The 27,814-nt window shown below is 47.2% G+C and overlaps 1 protein-coding gene across 2 annotated transcripts in view; it reads left to right on the top strand.

The window, feature by feature from the left end:
* The window catches only part of MYLK (myosin light chain kinase), a 182,890-nt gene that overhangs the window by 131,919 nt on the left and 23,157 nt on the right, over positions 1–27,814 (top strand). For both annotated transcript variants that reach the window (XM_054575200.1, XM_054575201.1), the window contains 7 exons: positions 1,540–1,693; positions 7,370–7,672; positions 14,296–14,328; positions 14,431–14,524; positions 15,736–15,939; positions 22,975–23,192; positions 25,341–25,464. In XM_054575200.1, the coding sequence (XP_054431175.1) occupies positions 1,540–1,693; positions 7,370–7,672; positions 14,296–14,328; positions 14,431–14,524; positions 15,736–15,939; positions 22,975–23,192; positions 25,341–25,464 (1,130 nt within the window). The remainder of the gene's footprint in view (positions 1–1,539; positions 1,694–7,369; positions 7,673–14,295; positions 14,329–14,430; positions 14,525–15,735; positions 15,940–22,974; positions 23,193–25,340; positions 25,465–27,814) is intronic.

A 27,814-nucleotide genomic window follows, 5' to 3' on the forward strand; every position in this document is an offset into this window, starting at 1 on the left:
GAACCCAATCTGTGGCAACAGCTTAAACTTACCACATGCTGGAGGGACAAAAGTGAATCTGAGCATTTGGATAGATGAATTGTACATTAAATAGAATTTTGTCTTGCTGGTCCAGAGTGAAGCTACCATTTATAATCATGGTCCTATGGGAAAATGTTTGAAATTCCAAACAACCAGCTTTTAAAGGCACTTGGAGGTCCCATATTGGTAGTGTGCGCCCATGTGCCTGATCAGCAGAGGCCCTGGGACAGTGGGCTGGCACTGGATTGGAGACTCTACAATAGGGGTGAAGATTTCTTCTGAGTCCTCTGTTGCTCAGTTTCCAAACATTCAAGTTGTCCTGAGGCCCAGAAATAAGAGGCTAGTATCAGGAAGGGAAGGAAGTTTGGTCTCAAAGAATGAAAAAGAGAAACACTGGTCTTTAGCATCCCAAAGCATGTTAGCTTTGGCTGGGTGATGTCTGGACCCGTGTTGTCTGAAATAAAGTGGAATCTCACCCCTTTTCAGAGACATTTAGCCAAGTGTCAGCTCTGTCTCTTTCTGCAGTGATGGAAATGTTCTGTATCTGTTATCCAATGTGTAGCCACTAACTAACTATATGTGTCTATTAAGCACTTGAACTGTGACTAGTGTAACTGAGGGACTGAATTTTAAATTTTAAGTAATTAAAAGTTATTGTAATAGCTTTGTTGAGATATGATTAACACATCATGAAATTCACTCTTTTAAACCCACTTTTCTAAATTGGTTTTTAGTATACTCACAAGGTTGTGCAATCGTAACTATTATCTAATTTCAGGATATTATCATCAGCCCCCGAAAAACCCCAGACCTATTAGCAGTCATTCCTTCCCTTCCCCTAATCCCTGGCAACATTAACCCATTTTCTGTCTCTGTGGATTTGCCTATTGTAGGCATTTCATATAAATGAAATCCTATATGTTTTCTCTTGTGCCTGGCTCTTTTCACTTAGCATAATGTTTTCAGGGCTTACTCATATTGTAGCATAGATCAGTACTTCATTCTTTTTTATGGCCAAATAATATTTCATTGTTTGGATATGCCACATTTGTTTACCCATTCATTAGTTGATGGTCATTTGGGTTGTTTCTACTTAATTAAAATTTAAATAGCCATGTGTGACTAGTGACTATGGTTTCAACAGCATAGAATGGGTCAGAACCCGTAAGGCTGGGCTTTATAAGCTGCCTTTGCTCAGAGGTATTCTCCCACTATTCCATCCCAGTGTGGCGGAGGAAGACTAGAATGCTCCTGAACTCTCATCTAGAGCAGCAACTGCAGAGTTCCTTCCCCGAAACTCTGCTCAGCACCCCCATGCCTGCTTCAGATCTGGGCCCCTCAGAAAGGCCTGGCTCAGGATGTAATAGAGAAGTGGTTTCAGGAGGAAGCCCAGAGTCCAGACAAGGTCAATGCCACACAGTTCCTGCAGCGGCATCCCTTTGGGTGTGGGGGTGGGACTCAGTTCCCCCTTCCTTTCCTGGCCCACGTCTCCAGCAGCTGCCCACTCTCTGCCTGCAGATCCAGGAGAGCGAGCACATCAAGGTGGAGAACAGCGAGGGTGGCAGCAAGCTCACCATCCTGGCCGCACGCCAGGAGCACTGTGGCTGCTACACACTGCTGGTGGAGAACAAGCTGGGCAGCCGGCAGGCCCAGGTCAACCTGACTGTGGTCGGTGAGTCTGGGAACTTCCAGGTTGGCCTGGAAGTGGGGGGATAAGAAAGGTAGAGAGCAGCCAGGCAAGACGCTGGACCTCAGGCCTCATCTCCCAGGGGACCTACTCCTTTTGCACCCATCATCTCTGCCCACAGCCTCCCATACTCCCTCTTCATTTTCTTCTGCCTGAGCTCATGGTGTTACTGTGTTTCATGCATGCTGAGACCTCTAGACCCTACACACACACCCTCACAGTGGTTTCCTCTTCCTCTGAATCCCTTCCAGGCTTCTCTTCCTTTCTATCCTTTGGAGACGGTGAGCTCCTCCAGGTCCTCTCCTGCTGACACCGATAACTGCTTTCCCCTCTCTGGTCTACAACTCTCTCCCCACAGCTCTAGTTCCATGGAAATTTTCACCTTGAATCAATACTGCCTCCCAACCTCACTGCTCCTCTACATCTGATTAGGGGGGCCTTACAGGAAGATCACATCAACCCCTAGACTTAGTCCAGATTCTGACAAGATCCAGGCTCGGCCAAGGCATCAGTGCTGGTCAGCACCCTCTCCCACCCTCTGAGATAGCTTGTCACCCTGCAGGCCTTGGCCTCCAGCTTCTCTGAGAATTAGGAGTCATCAGCATGACCTTGCTCAGCTTCATGGCCCAGCACCTACAGGTATCTCTGCATCTGTTCCTGGGCTGACTTCACCCTTTGACCTGGTGTTTATTGATCTGATCTTTCTTTTGCTTCCTTAGGTCAGGAGTTTTAAATCTGGGAAGCTAGTTTACCAGGGGTCAGAGAACAGATTTCTCATCTATAACAGATGGAGGGAGAGACCCTTTTCTCACTCTTTTTGTCTTTGATGACTTTGGATGCTTATTTCAATAGTTTTTCCCATGGAGTCAGGAACATTGGGTGGGGTGGCAGAGGCAGGGGCGGGATTGGGGGTTTGGTGCTAGTGATCCAATCAGCCTGTCTTTACATTAAGTCCTGTCCCTACAGTATTGATTTGGCCCCACGTCCTCACCCATCAGCAAGATTCGGTTTCCAGTTTTTCTTGGTGTCCTCTCTCATCCACCCCTGCTAGGAGAACTTTGGGGTCCACTCCTTTGAGCTACTTTTCTGTGCTGCGACTCAGCAAGGTCCACTCGGTGCCACACACTCCCCTCCCCCATCGCCACTGCACGAGCTACAGATCTGGCCTTTTATGGTTTAGTTTCTTATTCTCCTCCGCCAGTACAGACAAGGCCATTGGCGTGGCTGCCTGCCAGCTGGCAGGAGCAGCACGTTAAATGCCGTCCTGGGAGGGGAGAGGAATGGAGGGGAACGGGCTTTCTGTCTGCCTCTCCCTCATAGAGCTAAGAATAGAATTGCTCAATAAAATGAGGACTTGCATTGATGCAAACAGCAAAGCCACATTCATTCAGAACCCGTGGATTTAGAATTAGTCCAAAGTAAACCTAGATTAAGCCTAGATTTACCTGTGTGTCTCTAATGACTTCTGTGTATTATCTGATCAGGGTTGATTAACTAGATGTAAAATGTATGAGATGAGACAGGAATTGTTTGGCTTACCCTGGACGGTTTTCAAGCACTTTGAAAGCACCCATTTATAGGCAAGCTAAATAAGGCTGGTTTAACACAACTTCTGCTTGTTAGCAGTAAACTTCTCTTCTTGTATGTTCTTTAAAGTAGCACTTCCTTTTCAGATAGTCTATGACTCCTAATTCGTAAGTGATAATAAAAATTAGCCTTTCCCTCAGTTAGTTTAAAGGAGTCATATTTAGCTGTTTTAAAGGCTTATGATCGTTATATGTTAGAAGGCAGCGCGGGGGTTTGCGAAGCTCAGAGGGCCTCTCCTCTGCCTGAACCTGTAGCCACAACCTCAGCGAGATGGGGGTGCCACTGGGGCGGGAGAGAGCAGGCTGACCCACATGAATTCCCTTCCTGTTACTTGTCCAGCAAGAGAAAATAGGTCACTTTGCATATCTTTAAAGGAGAAAAACAAAGTAGAACAAACCCCAGATACCCAGCAGTCCCCAAATACTATCTGAGCCTGGAGCATGCATCACTTTTAAGGGCCGGAGATTCCCTTTGTAATGCTTGGCTTGGATTTAAGCAAGATGTGTTCTTGCTCTTATTCTACGTGATAGCCTAGAAAATAACTGGCCCCTGGATTGAGGGTCTGAAGATTTTTTGGACTCTCCTTTTGGCTCTGCCACAAGCTAGCTGGCTATTTTTGGTAAGAAAAGTGCCTTATCTTCCCAGGATATCCAGGTGGACGACCCTGGAGCTCTTGCAGGCCCCTGCCATTTTATGAAAGATGCAAGCAACTGCTGAGGTGCCACTGAAGGGAGATCTAGATGGAGTGAGGCACAGACACAGAGCATCTTTGAACACATAGGCAGGTAGAGCCTGTGAGAATGGTCACTCAAGTGAAAGCATTAGCCTTGAGGTCCTCCATTTGCTCAGGAGTGCGAACATCTGCTGAAAAGAAAATCTTGGGGCTGGTTGCCATCAGAGACCTGTCCCTTGGACTCAGCATTTCCCATCCTGTCAATCAGGTCTCCAGGGAGCCATGGGAAAATTCCCAGGAACCCTGGGCTCTGGGCTCTAGACAATGAGCCTGCCTCCCCTTTACCAGGCCATCCCCAGGTCTCCCTTCCAGACCCAGTGTGGCTGTGCCTTTAGCATGGAGGGCAGGCGCACAGACACTCTGTTCTGAGGGTTTTCATCCATGACTAGTCCACCTCTGCATGGGGCTCTGCAAACTGTAAAAAACAGGAAACATCAGGCACAGTTCATGGTCCTGAAGGGGTTGGGGCTTCCAATCTCAGACCACTTCAGAGATGGGTCTTTTATGAACTCCTTAATTCAAATTCCTTGAAAACATTGAAGTTTTGCTTGGAATTAAAACCTCTCTCTCCAAATTTTGCATCTTCCTTTTTACTGCAAGTGGTGACATACGAGAGGTCTGTCCAGAAAGTATCCAGTCATGTGCTATGAAAAATAAGCACATTTATTGAAGATACAAGATACAAGAAACATTGTACATAGGACAATGACTCCTCGGTCCCCTTCAAAGTAGGCACCTTGGGACCTCACACAATTCTTCCAGTCCCCATCAGCTACCCCATCATATTTTCCTGAATCTCATCAACAGTCTAAAATCTCTTCCCTTTCTAAGGTGATTTTAGTTTTGGGAAAAGCCAGAAGGCACAGGACACCAAATTTGGGCTGAAGGGGGGCTGAGTCCCCTGGGTGATTTGATATTTCGCCGACAAACTCTGCTCAAGAGGTGATGCATGAGTGGGCTCATTGTTGTGATGAAGCTGCCAGTCATCAGTTGCCCACAGCTGTGGCCCTCTGAATCATCAGAATAGTTTCCAGAGAGGAATGTTCAAATTTACTGCAAGCATTTGATGCCGGTCTGTTACTCTACTCACTCAGTCATTTGAATGTGTGACAGCCCTCACAGCACACACGCTCACTCAGCGGCGTCTACCGCCCCCACTGGCTGGTACAGTGCAGTCGTCATTGTTCACCCATGTGCATTCCAGTCCACTCTCCTTGGCTGCCAGGTTACAAAGATGTCACATAAACCATTCTTGTTATATTAACAATGGCTGGACTTTCTCCGGATAGACCTTGTATGCCATATGTCAGTTCTCTTTCTTTCAGCCAAAAGACATCTGAACAGGGCTGAGTACAAATAGTACCTCTTCCGCAACATACATTTCTCAAAGTTTTCTCTTCTTCACCAAAGAAGAGGGGAGAAAATCCATCAGTGGAGAGTGCTGCATTCATTATATAAACCCACAGGACTCAATGTGCTCAGTAAGACGTTTTCCAGGAAGTTTTCTTTGGGGGAAGCAATGCATCTGTCTTTCATCCCTCTTTAGGCTTTTTTACTTTTTCAGCTGGGTCTTGAGAGGACTTGATCCACTTGCCTCTAAGAGAGTTTAGAGTAATAAACATCTTAGCTAACACCAGAAGTATTTCTTAAAAGACCAATATATCTTTCAGAACAAACAGTTTCTCTAAGAGGACATATTTAACAACTAGTGAAAGTGGTTCCATCACAGGAGGCCTCCAGAGTGACTGCAGAAAGTGGCTCTGTCACAATCCCAGAATCACTACCAGGCAAGGTCCAGGCTTGGGTTGCAGGGGATGGATGGTTTCCAGGCAGCGCATTCTTGACTGGAATGTAGAAGCAGCAGGGCTTGGGGGCGGGGCAGAGAATGGCTAGGTATATGAATATGTGTATGAATATGTTTACATGCACACATGTAGAATGTTTTCTTCCCCTATGTGTGCAGGGTCATTTTTAGAAACTCTCTCTGGTTTTCCTGCCTTGCTGAGGGGTGGGAGATTACAAGTCAAGTACTTTACTTAAGTTTCCTTACTTGATGCTTGCAAAACCTCCAAAAGGAACCTACATATTAGCACCATGTTTCCAAGTCAAAAAGACAAACAAGTCTTGGAAGTTAAGGAATTCACTAGCATTCACATAGCTTATAAATTCACATAACATGAAGGCATAGTTTTAATTGTTAGTTGGGGGAGCTCTGCACCTCAGACTGCCTCCAGCTGGGGGGTGGTTAATGGTGGGTTACTAAATACCGACATCAGTAGTCAAACCAACCACCTGCAGAAACTAAATCTGACAAATAGGAAAATTTTGTTCAGATGAGCAACTGGCAAAATCAACAAAGCTCAAGAAGCTCATTAAAGTATTGGCTGCCATGATTTGCCTTGACGTTAACAACGTTACTGGTTCTTAGCATTACTGGTCTGAGTGGGAAGGCAGACAGCCAAAGCAACCACTTCTTGTGTTCTCAGCTCGTTTTCTGGCCCTTAGTCAGGGATGGTTGTGATTTGCTGCTGTGGTTTGCTTTTGAACCTTGTCACCTCATTCAGTATATAGTCCCATAAGCATAAAAGAGGTAGGATAAGAGTGACTTTCAATGTATTATAAAGTCAGAAATAAACTCCTACAATGATGATAACAGTAATGGCTATTCAGGCCCACCACTTTTGTAACAACTTCTCATAACCACCTTGTGATCCAAACCCTATTATTATCCACATTTTACAGATGAGAAAACTGAGGCACAGTAACAAATAGTGAATGGGGTCAGAGCTGTGTTCAAACCCAGATCTGTCTCACCTCAGAGCTGACTGTGCTGTACTGCCTCTCAGCAAGGCAGGAGTCTCCCAAGTCCCAAAGAAAGTGGAGTCTGACCCCTAGTTATGTCACAAGTCACTGGCCTAGGACCTGAAGGACACACACACACACACACACACACACACACACACACACACACACACTGAACTCTCTCTCAAAACATTTTTGATGGGAAGCAGTCCACGCCTTCTGGGCAGCTTCCTAGATCTGTTTACACTGAGAAATATGTTTATGACTGGGACAAAGTACAGGAAATCATGACTTGTGACTTGTAGACTGGAAAACTAGCCAAAAAAAAGAAAGAGTTTCTTCTGAGAAATTAGGTGTTTGTAGGGCTTTCTTGTAAATAGGTTTGTGCATAGGTGTGACTGTGTGGATCAGGGAACCAAAGCCAGGACCAGGGATGTCAGCCTGAGCTCTCTAGGCTTCTCCCCAACAGACCTCATTCAAAAACTTTCTTTTTCTGCAATTCTGAAGAGTTGGATGATGTTGTGCTTCTCTATCCCCAGACAAGCCAGACCCCCCAGCCGGCACGCCTTGCGCCTCTGATATCCGGAGCTCTTCATTGACCCTGTCCTGGTACGGCTCCTCGTACGATGGGGGCAGTGCTGTACAGTCCTACAGTGTCGAGATCTGGGACTCTGTGGACAAGACATGGAAGGAACTAGCCACATGCCGCAGCACCTCATTTAACGTCCAGGACCTGCTGCCTGACCGAGACTATAAGTTCCGTGTGCGTGCAATCAATGTGTATGGAACCAGCGAGCCAAGCCAGGAGTCTGAACTCACAGCCGTGGGAGAGAAACCTGAGGGTAAGCTGCCTTCACTTCTTCACTGGCTTGAAATAAATGTGCATAAACTACTTTGTATAGGTAGAAACCTGGACTGAGAGGGGCACAAAGGGACTGGGAAGACACTGATGATGACAGGCAGTCTTTTGGGATCTTGATTTCCAAGGTTGTGATGCTGATCTGTACTTTTAAAAGAAGTACTTACAACCTTTCAAAACCCATTGAACCAGCAATTTTGGCACACTGCCACAGGAGGTTGGTGGTGTGTTCCTCAGGAGCATAGTTTGGAAGGCAGGAGCCCCCTCCTTCTCTTGCACTCAGATTTGCATGTCTACTCAACGTCAGGTTCTTGGAACACAAAGATAAGACAAGGGGCTTAAAATGTAACTAGGGGAACAACTGTATACACAGGTAACTACATCGAGAAGGGCCACATTCTAGTCTAGCAGGATAAACAAATTGCAAAGGAGATACAGCAGAAAGCATGAATAATTTTGCCATGGAGGTTGCCTAGAGGAAGTGATACTCACACTAAGTCTTAGAAAAATGAATGGACTTCTAAGAGACAGGGAAGATAAGAAGAGGCATTTCCCACTGAGGAGGCAGCACGAGAGAAGATACAAAGGGATGGAACTGCAGGGCATTGTGGGAAGCTTGTGTGTGGACAGGGCAGAGTGTGAGGAGGAAGCAATGTTGAAAGGGAGGTTGAGGTCAAATGGTGAAGTTCATCAAAGATCTTCAGTCCAGGGAATGTAAGATTAGATCTGTATTTTTTTAATGCAACCTAATATTTATTTCAAGTAGCATACAAACTCCTGTGATGGACAGAGTCATGTGCTCCTAAGACTTTTAAAATATTGCCTTTTTGGAGAGATTGGATTTTTAAAAATTCTTTTTACTTTGTACAGCATTATAATTTGACATCTGTATACATTACAAAGTGGTCACTACCACAAGTATAGTTTTTTAGAAAGAAAATTAGAGGAAGAGTAGAGCTTTGCTACTCAAAATGTGCTCTAGACTGGCAGTGTTGGGATCCTGGGAGTTTTGTTGGAAATGCAGACTCTCAGCATCCGCTCTCCCCTAGTCTCTTCTGAACCTGCATCATCTGCCCCCTACCCGCCTCCACGGATTTGTGTGCATTTCAAAGGAGAAGGTGGATGTTGGAGTCAGTGAGATCCTAATGGGTTCTCAGTGGTATAGTCCAGGAAAGGGATGGTAAGGGTGTGAACTCAGGAGGTAGAATTGACCATTTTTTATGACTATTTGGGTAGAGACTTGAGGGAAAAAATTAGAAGAGTTTAAGATGAGTCCCAGTTTCTGGCTTGGGTAACTGAACACAAATTCAAGAGTCATTTAGAAGTTTATCCTTATGATTCATGGTGGCTGACATATATGAAGCACTTGCTGTATGCCAACAATATGGTAATTATTTTACATGAATTGTTTCATGCATCCAACTCAATGAAGAAGATATGGTCATAACCTCCATTTCACAGGTGTGGAAAAGAGGTTTAGAGGGTGAAGTTACTAGCTCAAGGTCTTAGAGCTTGTAAATGATGAGCTGAAGCTTGAACTCAAAGCTGACTGACCCAAAGACTGCACTTCTTTGAGAAAACTGATGGAGGAGGTCAGGCTGCCTCCCAGTGACTTGGAAGTTAGATAGCAGAGAGTCCAGGAGAGAGGGGAGCAGGCAGGTTAGAGGAGGGGCAACCAAATTGCATTGTGCACGTTTGTAGCATATTTCTTGAAGAAGACTCCCTACGTCTCAGAAAAGTGACAGGAAAAAGGATAACATTGCACTGAGATGTTCATTAGCTGGCAAAGAAAGCTTTAACCAGGAGAAACTGTAGAATCCCTGATGAATCCCACATGGAGGATCAGAGGCCACCTGAGGTATGGCGAGGAGGCCAGGGCTGCAATGTCCAGGGCTGTAGGGAGGTTCCATGGGGAAGGGTGGCTGGGACCTCTTGACTCTGGGCAGGTGGCCTCTCCCTCCTTCCCTGCGGCCAGCTAACCCCTCTCTGTGGTCCTCAGATCCCTCCTGGGGCCCCTCCTGGCTGGGAGCAGACGAAAGGAAACATTGAACTTGCCTGCAACCCAGAGGAATGGTCAAGGCCACTCAGGGCTTCCAGGCTGGAAGCTGCTCCCACCCCCAGGCCCAGGTGGATTATCAGAAGGGAAGAGGTGGAGGGCAGAACAGTTGGCCAGCATTAGGCCCGAGGGTCAGAGGATAGAGGGCAGGTGGGAGGGTGGGGTAGGAGGTAAGGGTTCCAAGCGAATTCCTCTATGGACTGCTCAGATGCTCATTAGTTATAACCTGGGTAGGTCATTTCTTGTTTCTTTAAAAGGGACATGGCCCTCAGAGAAGTGGAGTGTGCGTGTGTACATGTGTGCATGCGCGTGCGTGTGTATGTGTATGTGTGTGTGTGTGTGTGTGTATGAGAAGGGGAGGGACAGGACAGGTGGATGTGATAGGTGATTCTGTGGAACCAGTGGGGATGGTGGTCATCAAAAGGGCGGTGCCAATTAACCCTCCCCCCACTAAGCCCCGCTCATGTTGGCTGTCACCTTCCCCATGGTGTTCCTGCCTCTGCCTTTACAGCTTTGGTTTCTGCTTCATCCTTACCTCTCAGTTCTACCCCTGCTGTCACCCAGGCTTCACTCTGCACTCACCCACCCAGTGTGTCCTTCCCCCTTTGTTGTTCCAGGCACTGATGGGGGATCCTGGGATACCATGGAGGACAAAGCTCAGGGGCCTCATTATCCCAGAGCTATTTCTCAGACTAGGATCCCTAACTTAACATCTCCTGTCTTCCCAAAACTGAGTAAACAGAGGCCCTCCCTTAGCACAACTGCCCTCTGCCATCCCATCCAGGCCTACATCTATACTCCCACCCTACTGGGATCTAAATCTTAAATCCACTCTGTCCTTGCTCCTGATCCTAATCTGTTCTGTTGCATAATAGTGGTGAGCAAACAGCTGTGATAAAGGCTTCTTGCAGAGTTGGGACTTCTTGCAACCCTGAGGGCAGTTAGAGATGGAGAACCTGAAAGGCCCGAGGGCCAGAGACCAGCAGCACACCCTGTACTGCTCACCCCATTCTAGGCTACAGCTATGCTGGCCCGCAGAGGCCCTCTCTGGTGATGGGGTGCCCTCTAGTGACCAATGGACAGAAAATAGCCCTCAACCTCCAAGTGACTGATCTCAGGCCAGGACTGTCCTTGTGAGCCTCTTGAGAGCTCATCTGTCCTTTCTCAAACATCTCCCCAGGGCAGTGTAGCTCATCTGTCTGCAGGACCATTGTCCAGATAGTCTTCCCACTTAGCTCCTGGATTTCATTGCTACTTCTGAGTAGATTTTAAAAATTTTTTTATTAAGTCCTGCCTACTGCAGTTTAGCTCCTTCCACAGTGGAGAGATGGAAACAGAGTGGTCACCTCTCATTACTACAACCCTTCATGCTTGAAGAGCTTGGCTAATTGAACTGTTGTCTTTCCCCAGCTCCTCTTCTGCTCCTCCCCTGTAGCCATTCCCCCAAATAGAATGGTGGCAGGACGAAAAGGAAAAGGAGGAAGGCAACCGTCTCAGCCCTGGTCTGAGTGTCACACAGACGGAAGATTGCAGTGTTAACAGTGAGCCAGAAAGAGAGGCATGAGTTCCCTGAGAATGACCTAGGTCCCCATAATTAAAGTGTCAGAAAGCATTCTGCATCTCGATTGCTCAGGAGAGGTGCAGGAGACGAGGGGCAGGTGGACTGTTTGTGAATGAGGGCAGGAAGGCTGACTCTTCGGTTCATAGTTGGTGTCTGTGTGATTGGGAGAGGCTGATCCTACAACTGTATGCCCCACTCAGGGATGACTGGGAGATGCCTCCAGGTCATCAGAAAGCCCCCCGAGGCTCACAGCACTGCTACTACTCCTTTGCTAAGAAGGTACAGATGGGTCCTCTGAGAGATGCCAGGCCAAAAAGGCCTGTTTTCTCTCTTTTTCTCTCTCAGCTTGTTGCTCATTCTACACCAGCACATGTGCACAGGAACAAAAAGACAAGGGATGCCTCAGCGGGCCACACCCCTGTCTCACATAGGCGTCAGGACAATGGGTCTCCCTAACAGTGAAATGTTGTTATTATTTTTGTGTCTAAGGCCCAGTCCAGTGACTGGCATCCACAGGTGCTCAAAGAATGATTACTGAATTGATTTGAATCTCTTGCTGCCCTTAAAGTCCTATTTGAAATCACCACTGTTGAACCTACTTATTGTTCTTATGATACCTCTTGCGATATAAGTTCCATATGCCTAGCCTTTCTCTTATGTGAGGTATAACACTAATTGTTCTCTCAAGTTATAGTATTCACTGGTTGATAAAAGTCTGTAACCCCAATTTCACCCTTGGCCATTGTGATTTTTTTTTTTCAGTCACTTCTGCTTTAAACTTCTTTCCCAAGCAGAGAGACCTCATCTTTTCTGATTGTCCTCACATGGTGGCTCTTCCATTCAATGGCCCTCCCTACCTCCTCCCGTTCCATCTTGACTTTCTAAGTGCCAGCAGCCAAAGTTCCAGAAGCAGAAGATCCCAGGCTCTGCCAGTGGCAGAGGAGCAACACCTGTTTGTGGCCAGTGCATATGTCCCCCAGGACAGTGTCCTGCTGCCCATGGCAGCAGGTTAAGGAAGTGGACTCTCATGCTTGGATTTTAACGTAGGGTTCATCGCCCCGCAAAAGTTGAATGATGGCATTCTCCCTGAACACATGACTCCATTACTGTCTTCCAGGTGTTTTGCTTTTGGGTGCATCCTGCTCATCTCTGAATTTGACAGTGTGACTCTCAACTCTCAAATGGGTGATTTAGGAGATTTGATCAGTTAGGCTCTCATCCTGGCAATATCTGTGAAACCCCTCCACTAATCTGAGAGTCTTGTCTATCTTTTCCTTTTAAATCTTTCATGGCATTTTCCTTTCTGGGAAAAAATATCCCTCCTAATCCTGCTCATGTTTAGTTTTTTAAAACTATATTCCATCAATAGCATTTTAAGAACAAATCATAGCCTCTCTCACTCCAGGTCACATGGTTATAAACTCCCTTAAATTTCTGTTTCACAGCAAGGGGCACTTATTTTGTATAAGGAACTGTGTTACTTTTTTCACATTGTTTGTTTAGATTTCAGTAATTTGTTCTGTCCTCAGCGTAATAGAGAGGTTCATTGTGTATATCTGAGCTGCACCTTCTCCCCTACTCACACCTCCATCACAAACATAGAACTTGCAAAGTGTGCAGAGCTCAGCACATTCACACACACTCCCTCCCGGCTGGGAAGTATCTGACCGGCAACCTTCTGCCCTGTCTGCTCTTTCTTCCTCCTAGGATATCATCCACGGGCTGTATGCTTCTTTTCCTCGCCTTGCTCTGCAAGAAGCTTCAGCAAATCACACCCTTTCTCCAAGTCTTAGTCACACATGTGTGCACACACACATCTGCGCCTTTTAATTCCTTGTACTCCCTCTCTAACTTCTCTCAAGCCTTTGTCTGTCTCCCCAGGAACCTCCCTTGGCTCCATCTGTCAGCCAGAACAGGGCCCACGTTACGGCTGAGGGACACAAAGCACATTACAAAACATGCTGTCTACAGCTAGCCAGGAACCCCAGAAATCACCTAAAAATATAACTGCTTCCTTTTACAGATGAGGAAATGAAGGGAGATCCAGAAAGGGAAAGACACTTAGCCAACATCAAGAAGCCAAAGTCACCCTATAGGCACACACTTGTGCCAAGGCAAAGGAAAGCCTGGAATTCTGATGTGTTCTGCTGGACACCTGCTTGTCTCCTCACATTCCCTCATTTACTCCTGACATGTCCACGTTACAACCAGCCTGGGCTGCTCCCGTCCCTCCTTGCCCTACCTCCCTCATGCCTGTTGGTTTCATTGTGTGGCCTTGCCCACCTCCTCATTGTGTTCTCTCATTTCCTTGAACTCAGGGACTACTCCTTTTTAAAACAATTGTTCTGGCTTTATAATTGCCCCATGTTGTGTCACCTTCTTCCACTGTGTACTGTGATGCCGCATACTTAACTATATAATACTTATCATGGATATTTCAAGTAAATGTGTTTTTCCCTCTCGAACTAAGTTGTAAGTTCCAAGAAAGAAGGAGATATTATACCTCTGTGTGTTTTGTTTTGTATACCCACAACAAATGGCCAGATACTTCGTACGTGGCTGGAGTTCTGTAAAAAAACATTCAGTAAATGGATAAATGGGTTTGACAGGAGTAGCAATCATAAGCAGCTGACTTTCGAGCCAGAGCAGAAAGGGACTGTCACTATTGTGTATAGGTTCTGAAAGTCAGAGGGACTAGCAGAGATGTGAAGAAGGGAGTGTCTATGGGACCAGGAGGGTAGAGGGGAAGGGAGGGAGGTGGGTGCTGGCGGGTGGGGGCTGGTGGGTTGAGGAGGCCAGTATCTGCCCATGTGCCTATGGCCCTGTTGTGGCACTAACTTATGGACCGCATGATAATGCCCAGAACTCTGGGCTTGGTGGTCTTGCGCCTGGGAAGTCTGAGGCCTGATAGGCCCCCAGCAGGCCGGCTCTCAGTCGGTCTTCAGCACTAATCATCCAAGTCCTCTCTGCCCCTTCTGTCTCCCCCCAGAGCCGAAGGATGAAGTGGAGGTGTCAGATGACGGTGAGTGCTGGCCACCTGTCTTCCAGGCTGGTGGGCTCCAGGGTGGGAGGGGGTGAGCAAGGGGTCTGATGGCTCACACCCACCCCAAACCCCACCCTGCAGATGAGAAGGAGCCTGAAGTTGAATACCGGACGGTGACAGTCAATACGGAACAAAAAGTGTCTGACTTCTACGACATCGAAGAGAGACTAGGATCGTAAGTGGCGCGGAAAGCACCCTTTGGGCCCCCAGCGTGAGTTGGCATAGATCCCACAGTTGAATTCCATGCCTTGTCTTCCTGTTCTCTCCTGGGTTTTGCTAACCCCCCAGGCTGATAACCCTGCAGAATCAGGAGGGATTGACCCTCTCAGCACTCTCTGGAAGCGTCACCCACCCTGGGCTCTTGCAGGAGCTGCTTGTGTGGTTCTACACTGGCCCAACTCTGTGAAAGGCTTGGGCAAGTCCTCCCTGGACTGGGTCGGGATAGGACTGTCTTTAGGATCCCACCATCTGATCCACAAAAGGCAGTCAAGCCTGATGAGTGCTCATTTCTGCAATTCTCGCTGTCGTTCTCCAGTGAAATGCACAGTTGCCCATCATGGCTCACTTTATGAGCTTGGTGCACACTCTTTACTCTGCATCCTCCTTGGGGTATGGACCCCAACCCTGAGCACTCATCACGGCCAAGCTGTCCCGTCCCGCAGCGGCACCCCGGGCTCTCTCCCACTGCCACTATTCCTGGAGGAGTACGGGAGGTGGAAGAAAAGGGAATGGGGCTCAGCTTTTATTCTCAGCCTCATAACAGTGCACACCAGGAGCCTGCCCATCAGCAGAAGCTGGGTCAGGACTGCCACAGCCCCCGTCCCACAGTGGGCAGCAGGCTGTCCTGGGCTGTCCCCAGGGGACAGTACTGAAGAGGGGCGTAGAAGGAAGGTAGCCTCTTGGGGAAGACTTTCTCAACCCGACTTCATGGGTCCCTCTGTGGAGCAGGAGAGAGAAGCCCATCAGCTGAGCCTGAGGCCCCAGCAGGGTGGTGACAATCCTGAAAGGGCAGCAAGCCCGGCCAGGGCCTGGGTAGGGCTGAGGGGCCGGCACAGGCTGAGGCTGACAAGTGATAAAGAGAGAGGAGGTCTGAAGTATGAGAAACGCACTTCATTGTTCCAGAGCAGGACTGGCAAACTTGTTCTATACAGGGCCAAATAATGGATATTTTAGGTTTTATGGGCCATATAGTCTATGTTGCAGCTACTCCTTCACACATTCAAGCACAAAAGCAACCATGGGCAATATGCACACAAATGGGCATATTTCCAATAAAACTTTATATAAACAGGCGGGCCAGGTTTGACCCACAGGCCACAGCCTGCCAACCCCCATTTAGTGGAAAGCGTGGCTAAATTTGCCTTTCTCTCCCCCTTTCATTTGCAGTGGGAAATTTGGACAGGTCTTTCGACTTGTAGAAAAGAAAACTGGAAAAATCTGGGCAGGGAAATTCTTCAAAGCATATTCAGCAAAAGAGAAAGAGAATATTCGTGAGGAGATCAGCATCATGAACTGCCTCCATCACCACAAATTGGTCCAGTGTGTGGATGCCTTCGAAGACAAGGCCAACATTGTCATGGTCCTGGAGATGTGAGTAGCCTGCTGCCCGGCAGCCCAGGAGCCGTGGGCCCGGGAGCCCCCTCGTGAGTCTCCCCCACTGTCCCACCCCGACCCCTCTGCTACAAGCAGGGGTGTGATATGCAAGACTCTCACCAGCCCTTATGGCTAGGTGCTGACCACTCAGAACAGTTCTGTGCGCAGCCCTGGACCTGACCCACTGACCACTGGCCCACCGCAGCCCCTGCTCATTTCTCTAACAAACAGGCAGATCTTTGAGGGCCCCTGTGCCCTTTCCACCCTTACCTCTCTGTGAAAGGGCTCCGTGGTTTCCTTCAAGGGCATTCTGATCTAGAGGTGGCTTTAGAGTAGAAGGGGAGGGACGGAGCAGCTTCCTGACTAGGCTGGAAGCTCAGAACAGAGGGCTGCAGCATTTGCTCCGTCCTCTCGCTGTGCTCTACAGGCTCTGCCCATGCTTGTTTGGACTCTCTTGACTTCTCACTCTCCAAGCAATAGCCCCTTCTGTGCTGGGTGGTACACGGGCAGGGGATGGATCAGATGACATCCAGCCAAAGCTTTCCTGTTCCAGTCTGCCCTCTGGCCCCGTTCCTCCACCTCTCTCACCTCTGAGCTGCGCATGCGCGCGCACACACACACACATACACATGTGGGCAAACACATATGCACATATTTAAAATCACACACACAAATGCACATACTGATGTCAGTAAGCCAGATGTCCTCCACTGTATTTTTTTAAGCATTTATTTTCTTTTTTCTAATTTGACTATTTTTAACCTATGACACTATCACATGAAAAACTATGAGAACACATGCAGTGAAAAACCCCGTTCCCATTCCTGCTTCCATCTACCCTGTTCCTACCCCCCACCCCAACCACCACCACCAGGAACCAATTTTATTGGTTTTGTCTGTATCTCTCCAGGTTCTTTATGAAAATACAAACACGTAGAATACATATATCCATATTTTATCACCTTTTAACCCAAAGGTAGCTTATACTCAGGATTCTATACTTTGCTTCTTTCCATTCAACAATTTATCTTGGAGATAGTCCTGTATCAGCAGCCAGTGAGCTTCCTCATTCTCCCTGCTCCGTTCGACATCATCACATGCATATACCACAGTTTATTTTCTTCCTTTGACAGGAGGGTGGATGGTTTCCAGACTTTGCTTTTACGAGCAAGCAGTTTTTCACTCGTGCCTGTGTACATCTGTAGGGTGAATCCCCAGAAGTGTGGGAGTGCTGGGTCACTGTGCATTGGAAATTTTTGAGAGATATTGTGCAGTTGCATACAGCATCCTTGAATTGCTCCGCCCCGGCTTCAGGGCCTTCAGTCCTTCGGCAGGGATGCTATCACCATCTTCACATTTCTTCCTAGGCAAAGTGAGGCCCTGAGGCCAGGGAGGCAACCCGGAGCTCGAGGTGTCACTCCCTCCCCTCTGTCTGAAAATGTTTTGCTGTGTTCCTTTCGGTTTGTGTTCCTTAGGAAGGCATCGTGTTTAACAGCACAGACTCAAGTCCGATAAACCTCACCTCAGTCCCAACTCTGCCTCCTACCTGTTGTGCGGCCTTGAATAGATTATTCAACTATGCCAACTCTTAGTTTTATTATCTGTAAAAGGAGGATATAAACCACCCTGTGAATAATGTGGGGATTAAAGGGAATAACATGCGGTGGGCACAGTGCTCTATAATTGAGAGTTATTCCTCATAGTATGATGCATTGACTTTTTCTGTATCCTGGTCTTTTTTCCACCGAAAATTATTTTGTGACCATTATAACACCCAAGTAGGTATTGTGGAACAAATCCTACTATTCAGGTTCTATTACTGTTTAGCAGTGATTTTGTAATTATTAAATCCTTCTAGTAGGAGAAGTATTTGGATGAAACTCTCATTTTGTTCTAAAATTCTGGGGAACTGTAAAAGATTCAAAGAAAATCTTTATTCATATCTTAAACTCTGTTTTCAGCCCCAAACTCAGACTTGTGTTTCCACTTCAGAAAAGATTCGGCCATGTCTGTGACCGCGCCCTCGCCACAGCCCTGTGGGCTGCAGCTTCTCACATTTATTCTAAACCAGGTTGCTTGGTCCAGGCAGTGTGGACATGTGGGGACATGTGAATAAATGTCTTATCAAGTTAAACCATGAGCAAGTTCATGAGGGCATGCAGGGACGAGGGTAGGAGGCAGCCCAGCTTGGGTAAGGCCGGGCAGCAGCACCCGTGGGCAGAATACCATACTTAGCTTGGAATCAGCAGTTGGCAAGCTGGATGGAAAATGTTGAGAGAAAATGTAAGAAGGCTTCGGCAGTCTGGGTTTCATCCCTCCACCCCACACCTCCCCCCAAGGACGGGAGCAAGGCTTCCATGCACAGATGCCAGAGGATTCGTCTGCACTTGGGGTAAGAACATGCCCCCTTATAGGAATTCAACCCAAGACAGGGAAGCAGATTCATACTCAATCTGTACTTCCCTTCCAGCTTAAAGAGACTTGGCCTCTAAGAACACAAAGTTTGGAGTTCAGCAGTACAATTTGCTATTCCCCTTGTTTGATGGAGAAACTGGGATTAACAAGACAGTGCCTGGTAACATGGGAGGGAAATATGTATCCTGGCATCCCAGCCCTCAGTTCAGCTGCTTCAGATACAGTGAGAAATCAGAACTGGTGTCTTCAGCCTTTCTGACCTCTAATTACAGGACAAGCCCCCATCACTATAGCAGTGCTGCTCTGAGGCTGGGGTTCTTCCAGGTTTCTGGCCTGGAGTCTGGGCTTGTCCTTTGGGAGTACTTGTGACATTCCGAGTGGTGGTGGGACTTTGAGCACTGGAGCAGATGTGCAGCTTAGGCTGAGTCACCCATGGCCCATCTCACCTCGGTACTACCCCTGGTGAAGTGTGTCAGAGAACACCCAGCTACCTCCTTGAGGCAAAGAGTGAGAGGGCCTGGTGCTCAGTTTCCTGAAGTGCCACTCCTTCTAGCTGCCAGTGAGGGCTGTGAGGTCTACAGTTTGGGGGGGTAAATTTCATCCCTTGGGAGTAACTATCCTTGGTAGTAGGTATGCATTCATTCACTCGCTCACTCACTCACTGTTAATTTATAAGCACCCATCTCTTCTGGCCCAGTCTTGGCCTTGGCATTATCCCACTTCCGTGGGTGGTGGCTTCTTTCCAGACAATACTTTCCACCCATAGTTGAGCGTTTTGAATGGAAACCTATAGAACCATTAACCCTATTTTTGTAAGCCCTTCATCCTAGAAAATGGAACACAGGAATAGTTTTCAAAATATACACATATATTTGAATAGGCTTGAACCTGTCTGAACATCTATTGGATAGGTTACCTCTGGAAATGCAGCAGCGATTACCTCTCTGACTCTGATTTCTACTACTCATTGCCTGAGATGTTCCCAAGGGCACTGCAAATAACAGTTGCTTGCTTTTTCTGAATATCTTAAATTTAAAAGCAAACATTTTTAGGCACCTTGTCTGTGCCAGACATCGCCAGGTATAATTAAGATTCTAGATATGAGCCAGACCTTTTTCAGACGTGTTCACAAACAACTTTAAGGAAAGGTAGACTTGATACAAAAAGTGCAGAGACAAGGCTGAAGAAATCAGGGAAGGAAAGATCATTTCATATGGGACAATTGGGTATGATTTATCAAGAGGATGTGGATTTCAGTTGGCCTCTCGGAGGTGGTAACTGAGTAAGCTAGTGTTTCCCAAACTTCTCTGATCATAAGAATGAGCTGGGGTCCTTATTAAAAACATGGATCTTCAGATCCTTCCCAAGGGGTAGAGCTTGGGAGTCTTGATTTTTAACAGTTTGAAAGCCCCTAGTGGTTCTTTTAAAAATAAATAAATAAGGAGGAGAAGGAGAAGAGGAAGAAAGCGACAGCAGAGGAACATAATTAAAAGAATAAAATGGCAATTAAATACATACCTATCAATAACCACTTAAATGTACATGGCTTAAATGCTCCAATCAAAAGACATAGGGAATGATGTTGTGAATCTAATGCCACTGAATCGTACACTTAAGAATGCTTAAAGTGGAAAATTGCATGCCATATATGTTTTACTACTATAAAAACATTTTTAAAAACTCATTTAAGACTTTTTGATCAAGAGGCTGAAATGTCTCCTGAAAACCAGATGCAGCTGTTTTGAAGCAGTACCTAAGTCTGCCTTTGGATGAAGACTGCAGAGTCCAGGCAGAGTGTCCGGTACACAGCAAGGGCTCCATAGGTATCAGCTGCCACTTTAGCTATAGCCTGTCCTTGCCCCTTCTATGCAGAAGTTGTATTTTCAAATCTTTTTCATTACCCTGAACAGAAACTGTGCCCATTGAATAACTCCCCCTTTCCATCTCTCAGTTGCTCCTGGTGTCCTCTAATCTACTTTCTGTCCATATAAATTTACCTGTTCTAGATATTGCATACATTTAGAATCATCCACTAAAAAAAAAAAAAAAAAGGACATAGGGTGGCTGAATGGATAAAAAAAACAAGACCGATATACATGTTGTCTGCAAGAGACCTACCTCAGAACAAAAGTTATACACAGACTGAAAGTAAAGGGACAGAAAAAGATATTTCATGCAAATGAAAAGGGGTAAAAAAGCTGGAGTAGCAGTACTTATATCTGACAAAGTAGACTTTAAAACCAAGGCTACCGTGAGAGACAAAGAAGGACACATAATGATAAAGGGAACAATCCAACAAGAGTATATAACCCTAGTAAACATTTATACACCCAACATAGGAGCACTTAAATATGTGAAGCAAATCTTGATGGACATGAAGGGAGAGATTGACAGAAATACAGTCATAGTTGGAGATTTTAACACCCCACTGACTTTAATGGATAGATCTTCCAAACAGAAAATTGACAAGGAAACAGAGCCTTCAATGATACACGAGATCACATGGATTTCATTGATATCTTCAGAGCATGTCACCCGAAAGCAGCAGAATATACATTCTTTTCAAGTGCACATTTTTTTAAAAAATGATAATTAATGTTATTGAGCACTTATTATGTGCCAGGCACTCTTCTAAGCACTTCAGTTGAATTAACTCAGTTTTCACAGCAGCCCTGCGAGGTGGTGCTGTTTTTTCTGCCTCTTTGAGGCACAGAGATGTTCAGAATCACCTATGATCTGAAAACAGAAATTCCCATACTTCTCTCTGTATAATGCATTGCTGTGTATAATGAGCTCCCATGTATAGTACGCACCCACGTTTTTGGCCTAAACTTTCAGGAAAAAAATCTTTTGTTTCAACTTTTTAATTCAATTATTTATTCATTTATTTACTTATTTACTTACTTATTTATATTTAGAAACAAACCTGATTATCATATTCCCGGGTATTATTTTGCATATGGATATTGTTATTGCGTTCTAGAGTCACATTTTTAATGCGTAAGAATAAATAAAAGAATTTAAAACATTAATGTAGCTATGGAATTAGTACTACCCATGTATAATGCACATCCTTATTTTTCCCTCAAAAATTTGGGCAAAGTGCGCATTATACATGGCAAAGTACCATAGTTTGACTTGGAGCTTGGGGGAAGAGCAATAACAATGGGGGGCTTGGCGCCACCTGCTGGTCACCCGTGGACCTCCTTCTTGGTTGGTTCTGAAGTTCCATTGCAGCACCCCCTAGCGGCCACCGGCACAGACGATTTCTCCCCCATCTTCCCCGCTCCTGCCTTCCCATCCCTGCTCAGCCAGTCCAGAAGGGCAAATGGCTGTTGTCCTGTGGTGATAGCGGCCAGACTAACAGAGGCTGTGATGGCTGCGTCGCCTGGTGCGCCCCAGTCTGTCTCTCCCTCAGTGGTCACTAACAAGATCCACTTGGCGATAATATGTGTTGAGCACCTACTGTGTGTCAGGCATGATGCTGTACAAAGGTTCCTTCATTCCTAGCAATTCTGTGAGGTAGGAATAGATAAGGAAACTGAGGCTCAGAAAGATGAACTCACCCGAGGTCACACAGCTTGTGAAAGGTAGAGTTCAAACTTGGCTTTTCTCCTCCTTCATGATGGTGTCCCTTAGAAGAGGGAAGGCCCTTGGAAGAGGACTAGCCTAGAATGTAGCCCACCCAGCTTTGTTCAGCCAGTGGACTTATGGGTCATTGTAGAAAGGAGCTTTTCAATGTCTAGATGCTACAAAAGTCACCAAGTTGATGCTTTCAATTTTCTGAGCAATGAACGAGGAAAGTGGGTCGGAGCAGGTAGGACAAGGGAAGAGAGAGGACCCTTGCAACTCAGGAAGCAAAGCCATGAACTTGCACTGAAGGGCAGTATGCCAGCCGGCTGTAGCCTGTGGGGCAGTCCTTAACAGAAGATGCCCTCTATGAGACCCAGAGACACTGTGACCAGGACCAAAAGTCTATCCAAGCAGGAAGGATGTACTATACTTCCAGCCTGGGCAACTGAGCATGCAAGACAAGGTTATCATGGCTGGAAGAAGTAAACTGATACTACAGTTCTAGCCAGAGGGGGCAAATCAATCAGAACTCTAAGTATAATAGGTGACAGCCAATGAATTTGCTCAGGCTCATTATTGAAGATACTTTCCTGTTCCTGTAGTATTATTTTAGGTTTCAAGTCTCCATAACTAAAGAAACGACTGGAGTACAAGAATGATTCCTTATACATCTACAGTCATTTGGGGGATGGAAGCTGCCCAGTGATTACTCTTTTTCTAACGAGATCATGTCTGGATCTCTCAGTTCATGACCACCCCTGAAACTACCCAGCCTAGGTGTTCCCTTAATCCCCCAACAGCTTTGTGGATACAGGCAGGGTCCCCCAAGCAAGAAAGCAGGAGCCCTGGGCTCTCCTCACACAATGGAAGACTGAGACCAGTGTAACGGGGTGGTGGCCTGGGACTCAGGAAGCTGCAGAAAGTGCCCAGCACCCCCACACCATGGCCTTTCCTGCCAGTCTCCCCATGCTGCCCTTGGCCAGACTTCCTGCCAGCCTGGGCCCTGTGATCCTGTGGTCTGACTGCCACCTTCTGTTCCCACAGTGTATCAGGCGGTGAGCTGTTCGAGCGCATCATCGATGAGGACTTTGAGCTGACGGAGCGAGAGTGCATCAAGTACATGAGGCAGATCTCGGAGGGGGTAGAGTACATCCACAAGCAGGGCATCGTCCACCTGGACCTCAAGCCCGAGAACATCATGTGTGTCAACAAGACAGGCACAAGGATCAAGCTCATCGACTTTGGTCTGGCCAGAAGGCTGGGTAAGGCCAATCCACCTCTCCTGTTATCACCCACATGTAGTAGCTGGGGCTGTGGCCATGTCCCACACACTGGGTATTAGAAGGAATTGCACAGTACTGGAGTTAAAATCAGGGAGCGTGGAGATGGCTCAGATTCAAATCCTGCCCCTACCGCTTACTAGTTGTGTGACTCTAAGTCTCAAATTCCTCATCTGTAAAATGAGATAATAGCGGGACCCACCTCAGAGTTGTTAAATGAGTTATTGTAATACAGTAATAAGTGTAGTGCCTTGCACATGGTAAGTAAGCACTATGTAGCAATGTATTGTTGTTGTTGTTACCCCCTTCTATATTTTTTACCATGGTGCCTTCAGCAGCAAAACTCACTTTGGTGGTGGTGCTTCCCCACATTTGCATCCTACCATAGAGTTTCCAGAGCACTTTCACACATGCCTTCTCTCATTTGATTCTGTAGGCAGGGCATATTTTATGAGCCCCAATTTATAGACTAGGAAAACGAGGTCCACAGTAGCTCACCCTGCCTGCATAGCTCTTTGACATCCCAGGAACTGAGGAAACAGCTTCCCCTCTACAGCCCCTGACCACTGCCTTGTCAACAAGGGGCCTGAGGGCTGGCAGGAGCTAGCTTTTCTTTCACTGGCCTGCAAGGAGTTAGTGCCCACCTGGTAAATCTCCCAGGGTGCCCAGACCCAGCTGAGACCATGTAGGTAATAAAGGAAAAAACAAGGGAGTGAATCCTGCCAGGCTCTGATTCCCTGGTGATCAGTGACCCGAGGCTGGGCGAATGCACCTTCTCTGCTCTCTCCTGCTGAAGACATGGTGTGGGGATGGGTGGGGGCCACTGTTGCTGTGCAGGGCCCACCTCCAGGCAGGAACCACTAACAGTTTAAACAAAGAGGGCACAACTGGCCTGGAGAGCTAGCAGTGTCAGAGTCCAAGGAACACCACATGCACGCTCCCTTGGTGAGGAGATATGTGGGAATAGCGGTCCACCAAGGACCAGCGAACTGGGAAGGTTAAAATGCCCCTCCCCCGAAATGCTCTTTCCTGGGTCTGCAGGAAAGAATTCATGTGCAGCAGAGCTTCTGTGCCTGAGAACCATTTAGTGCTTTGTCTTAGAACACTTGTTGTAGACTCTGTAGTTAAAGAAGACAAGATGCAGCACACAGGCCACAGATATGCCACCCCCATGGCTGACAAGTCCTCCAGAAGCTGGTATCTGTGTGATACTTCAGGACATCTCATCCTTTATGGCTCAGAGACACCACCTTGGGGTTAAGGTTTTTCCCAAGCAGCTCCTGGAAAGAGAGATGAGATGCTATACATGGAGAGGTTGTGGAGCAGGAAGAACATGACTCAGGAGTCAGGACACCTGGGTTTAAGTCCTGATCACCACTCTTAACTGGATGGGTAAATCATGCCACTTCTCTGGGCTTCCCTGTCCTCCTCAGGAGCATAGGGGTTATAGCTCCCTCTCAGAGTTGTCGAGAATACTATGATAAAGAAGATAGTCCTTGTAAGCCCTGGCCAGGTAACTTAGTTGGTTAGAGTGTCATCTTGTTACGCCAAGGTTGTGGGTTTGATCCCCTGCCAGAGCACATATAAGAAGCAACCAATACATGCATAAATAAATAGAACAACAAAGTGATGTTTCTCTCTCTTGCTCTCCCTCCCTCTCTCCCTCTCTCTCTTTCACTCCCCCTTCCTCTCTCTTTCTCTAAAAAAAAAAAGGAAATCAGTGAATACAATTTTTTTTTAAATAAAGAAGGTCTTTGTAAACCAGGCAGCAGAATTTATAGCACATAGTGGATGTTAGAGATTGTTATCAATCAAGCACAAGTCACAGCCCCTGCCTGAGGATACTCATGGGGCAGGCAGACCTAGGAAAGGGCATTTGGGGGAGGGGCTTTAACAGCCTCTCCTGCCCCGTCCAACCCCCTGAAGACATTTGAGGTGAGGGTTCAGTTTGTTGGTGTCACTGGTATATCACTGCTCTTGTTTAATGGCGAGGCCAATGTCTGTGCCATTCGCCAACTGAGGGCCGGGTCTTGTCTGTGTCCCTCCTGGGCATACCGATGAGGGTATCCATGTTCTATGGGTGGGCTCCACAGTGTTCTGGCGATTGATCCCCTTCTATCTTGGTTACAGAGAATGCAGGGTCTCTGAAGGTCCTCTTTGGAACCCCGGAGTTTGTGGCACCTGAAGTGATCAACTATGAGCCCATTGGCTATGCAACAGACATGTGGAGCATCGGGGTCATCTGCTACATCCTGTGAGTCCTGCTGGGTACATGGGAGTGGGGTTAGAGAGTCCCATAGGAGGGTCCCCAGGCTGCCCTGATGTTCAAGGGGCCAGAGTGGCTCCTGACGGGGAGCCTGCCCCAGAGTCGGGAGGGTGGCAGGCTCCCATCTAACCCCCTGGCCTGCTCTTCTTGTGCTCCCATACGTTCAGCAGCTCACTTCACACTCCGCCGGGAGCATCTAGCTCCACACACCAGGATCTGCCTTCCAAGCCCCTCACCATCCCTGATGTTGGCCAGCCCGGGCCTCTAATCAGGGGTTGGAAATGTAGCTGGTACCATGTAATTTACCTTCACTAGTTGGGTAGGCATATAGAGGAGGGAGAGAGCCCAGGTGCACATCTCGTGCGGGCGTTATCATTGCCTTTAGAGGACAGCACCCCATCCTCACTGCAAAGGGACTCCAACAACCAGCCTCATCTCTGAGTCTCCTATATGGACTGTTTAACAAGCACTTTTGATGACAGAGACTTCAATGAGGCCAACAGACAACAGAAAGCCATCACAATTATTAGAATTGGCAAGTCAGGTGGAAATTCAAAGCCATGTCAGTTAACAATGCTAGAGAAAAAGAGGGGAGGTCGGTAATCTGGACCAGTGCTTCACAAACAGTAATAAACAAGAATCACCTAGGCCTCTTTTTAGGTTGCTGGGTCTGGTTCAGAAGGTCTGGCGTACCTGAGAATGCACATTTCTAGCAGGGTCCAGGTTGCTGGTGGTGCCGATCCAAGGACTGCACTCGGAGTGCCAGGCCCTAAGAGACACCCTTTTGGCGGGATCCTGCTGGTTTAATCTCTGAAGCCCCAAACTGCAGAAATTCGCTGGCCTCAGAGGCAGCCCCTGAAAGCATGTGGCAACACACAGTTATAGGATGGTGACCCAGAAGGTGTAGCCGTGCATGCATTCATTTTGAAAAAATACTTTTTGTTGTTAAAGCAAAAGGAAAAATTAAGCGTGTTCATTGAAAATAGGAGGAGGACCTCTAAGAACGCCTTCTTAGACCCCTGGGGTGTCCAAACTCAGTGTGATAACAGGCTCTAGGTGACTCTGCTACACAGCCAGTTTCAGGAACCCCTGTTACAAAAGCTTTAGCCAAAGTGGAGTGATTTTTTTTGTGCAATGTGGCTTTTCCACATGCTTGGGAGTGTTACTCCCACTGTGGCCTGTTAGCACAGCCTGCCTCAGTTGAACCTGTATCACAGATTCTATACCCCAGAGAGTCATCTCTTCCCTACCTGATGTTTCCCCCACCGCCATCGCTTCCCCCAGAGCAGCAGAGCAGCAGCCCCCTGGCCAGCAGGACATTTCCCTGCCCCACCCTACTCCAGTCCCACTCCAGGAAAAAAGGAAACTGATGATTAAAGAAAATTATATCTGATTCTGGAGTCCGAGCTCCTTTGTAAGTAAGGAATGGCAGGGCAGTGGGGCCTAGTCTGCCCCTTCTAGGGCTGCCCCAGGCTGGACGATGCTCACACTGGATCTTTGGTCCTGGGAGAGACCCCTGAATTTTGAGAAACAGTCTTTAGTCAGCTTATTCTGTTCAGACTCAGCTGTCCTGGGTTCTGCTTGGTCCCTGAGTCCTTCTGCAGCCATGAAGATACTTGCCTCGCTGTTTCCATTGGTTTTCCCACTACTGTGGAATTGAGATCATCTGCAGCCACGGATTTTCACATGGGCTCTTCTTTAATCCTTAGAACAAACCTGGGAGCAGGTCATGGCAGGGATTCGATCTTCATTTGGCATGGCTATGACCAGGGCCAGAGAATCCCACATGGCTTTCCACTCTCCACAGTCCTAGAGGGTGACCAGCCACCCCAGTTTACCCGGGATTAACAAGTTTCCCAGGATACAGGACAATTAGTGCTAAAGTGAGGACAGTCCTGGGCAAACTAGGGCCTTTGGTCTCCCTGCTGGTCTGGGAGAGAGCAGTGACTACACTGCTCAGTAAATTTTCACAGTGAACACATCATGGGACCTATACCAAGTTCATAAACCAAACACTATCAGGGCCCCGAGTCTTCCTAGTGCCCCTCTCAGTTACTGTCCCCCAAGATGTAACTATAATCCTCATGTCTAACGTCACGCATTAGTTTTGCCTACTCTTGAATTTGCCATAAACAAAATCATACAGAAAGACACGCCTGGCTTCTTTTGCTCAACACCGATCATGAGGCCCGTTCATATCATTGTGTGCAGTTGCAGTCTGGTCATTCCCAGCGCTGTCCACTGTGAGAACATCATCCCACTTATGTATCCATTCCACGTGATGAGCTTTTGAATAGATTCCAGTTGGGGGTGTTGCAAGTATTCTGGAACATGTGTG

Source organism: Pteronotus mesoamericanus, unplaced genomic scaffold, assembly GCF_021234165.1.
Source record: "Pteronotus mesoamericanus isolate MK-2021 breed Mesoamerican mustached bat unplaced genomic scaffold, CSHL_Meso_final contig_27, whole genome shotgun sequence".
Classification (NCBI taxonomy): domain Eukaryota; kingdom Metazoa; phylum Chordata; class Mammalia; order Chiroptera; family Mormoopidae; genus Pteronotus; species Pteronotus mesoamericanus.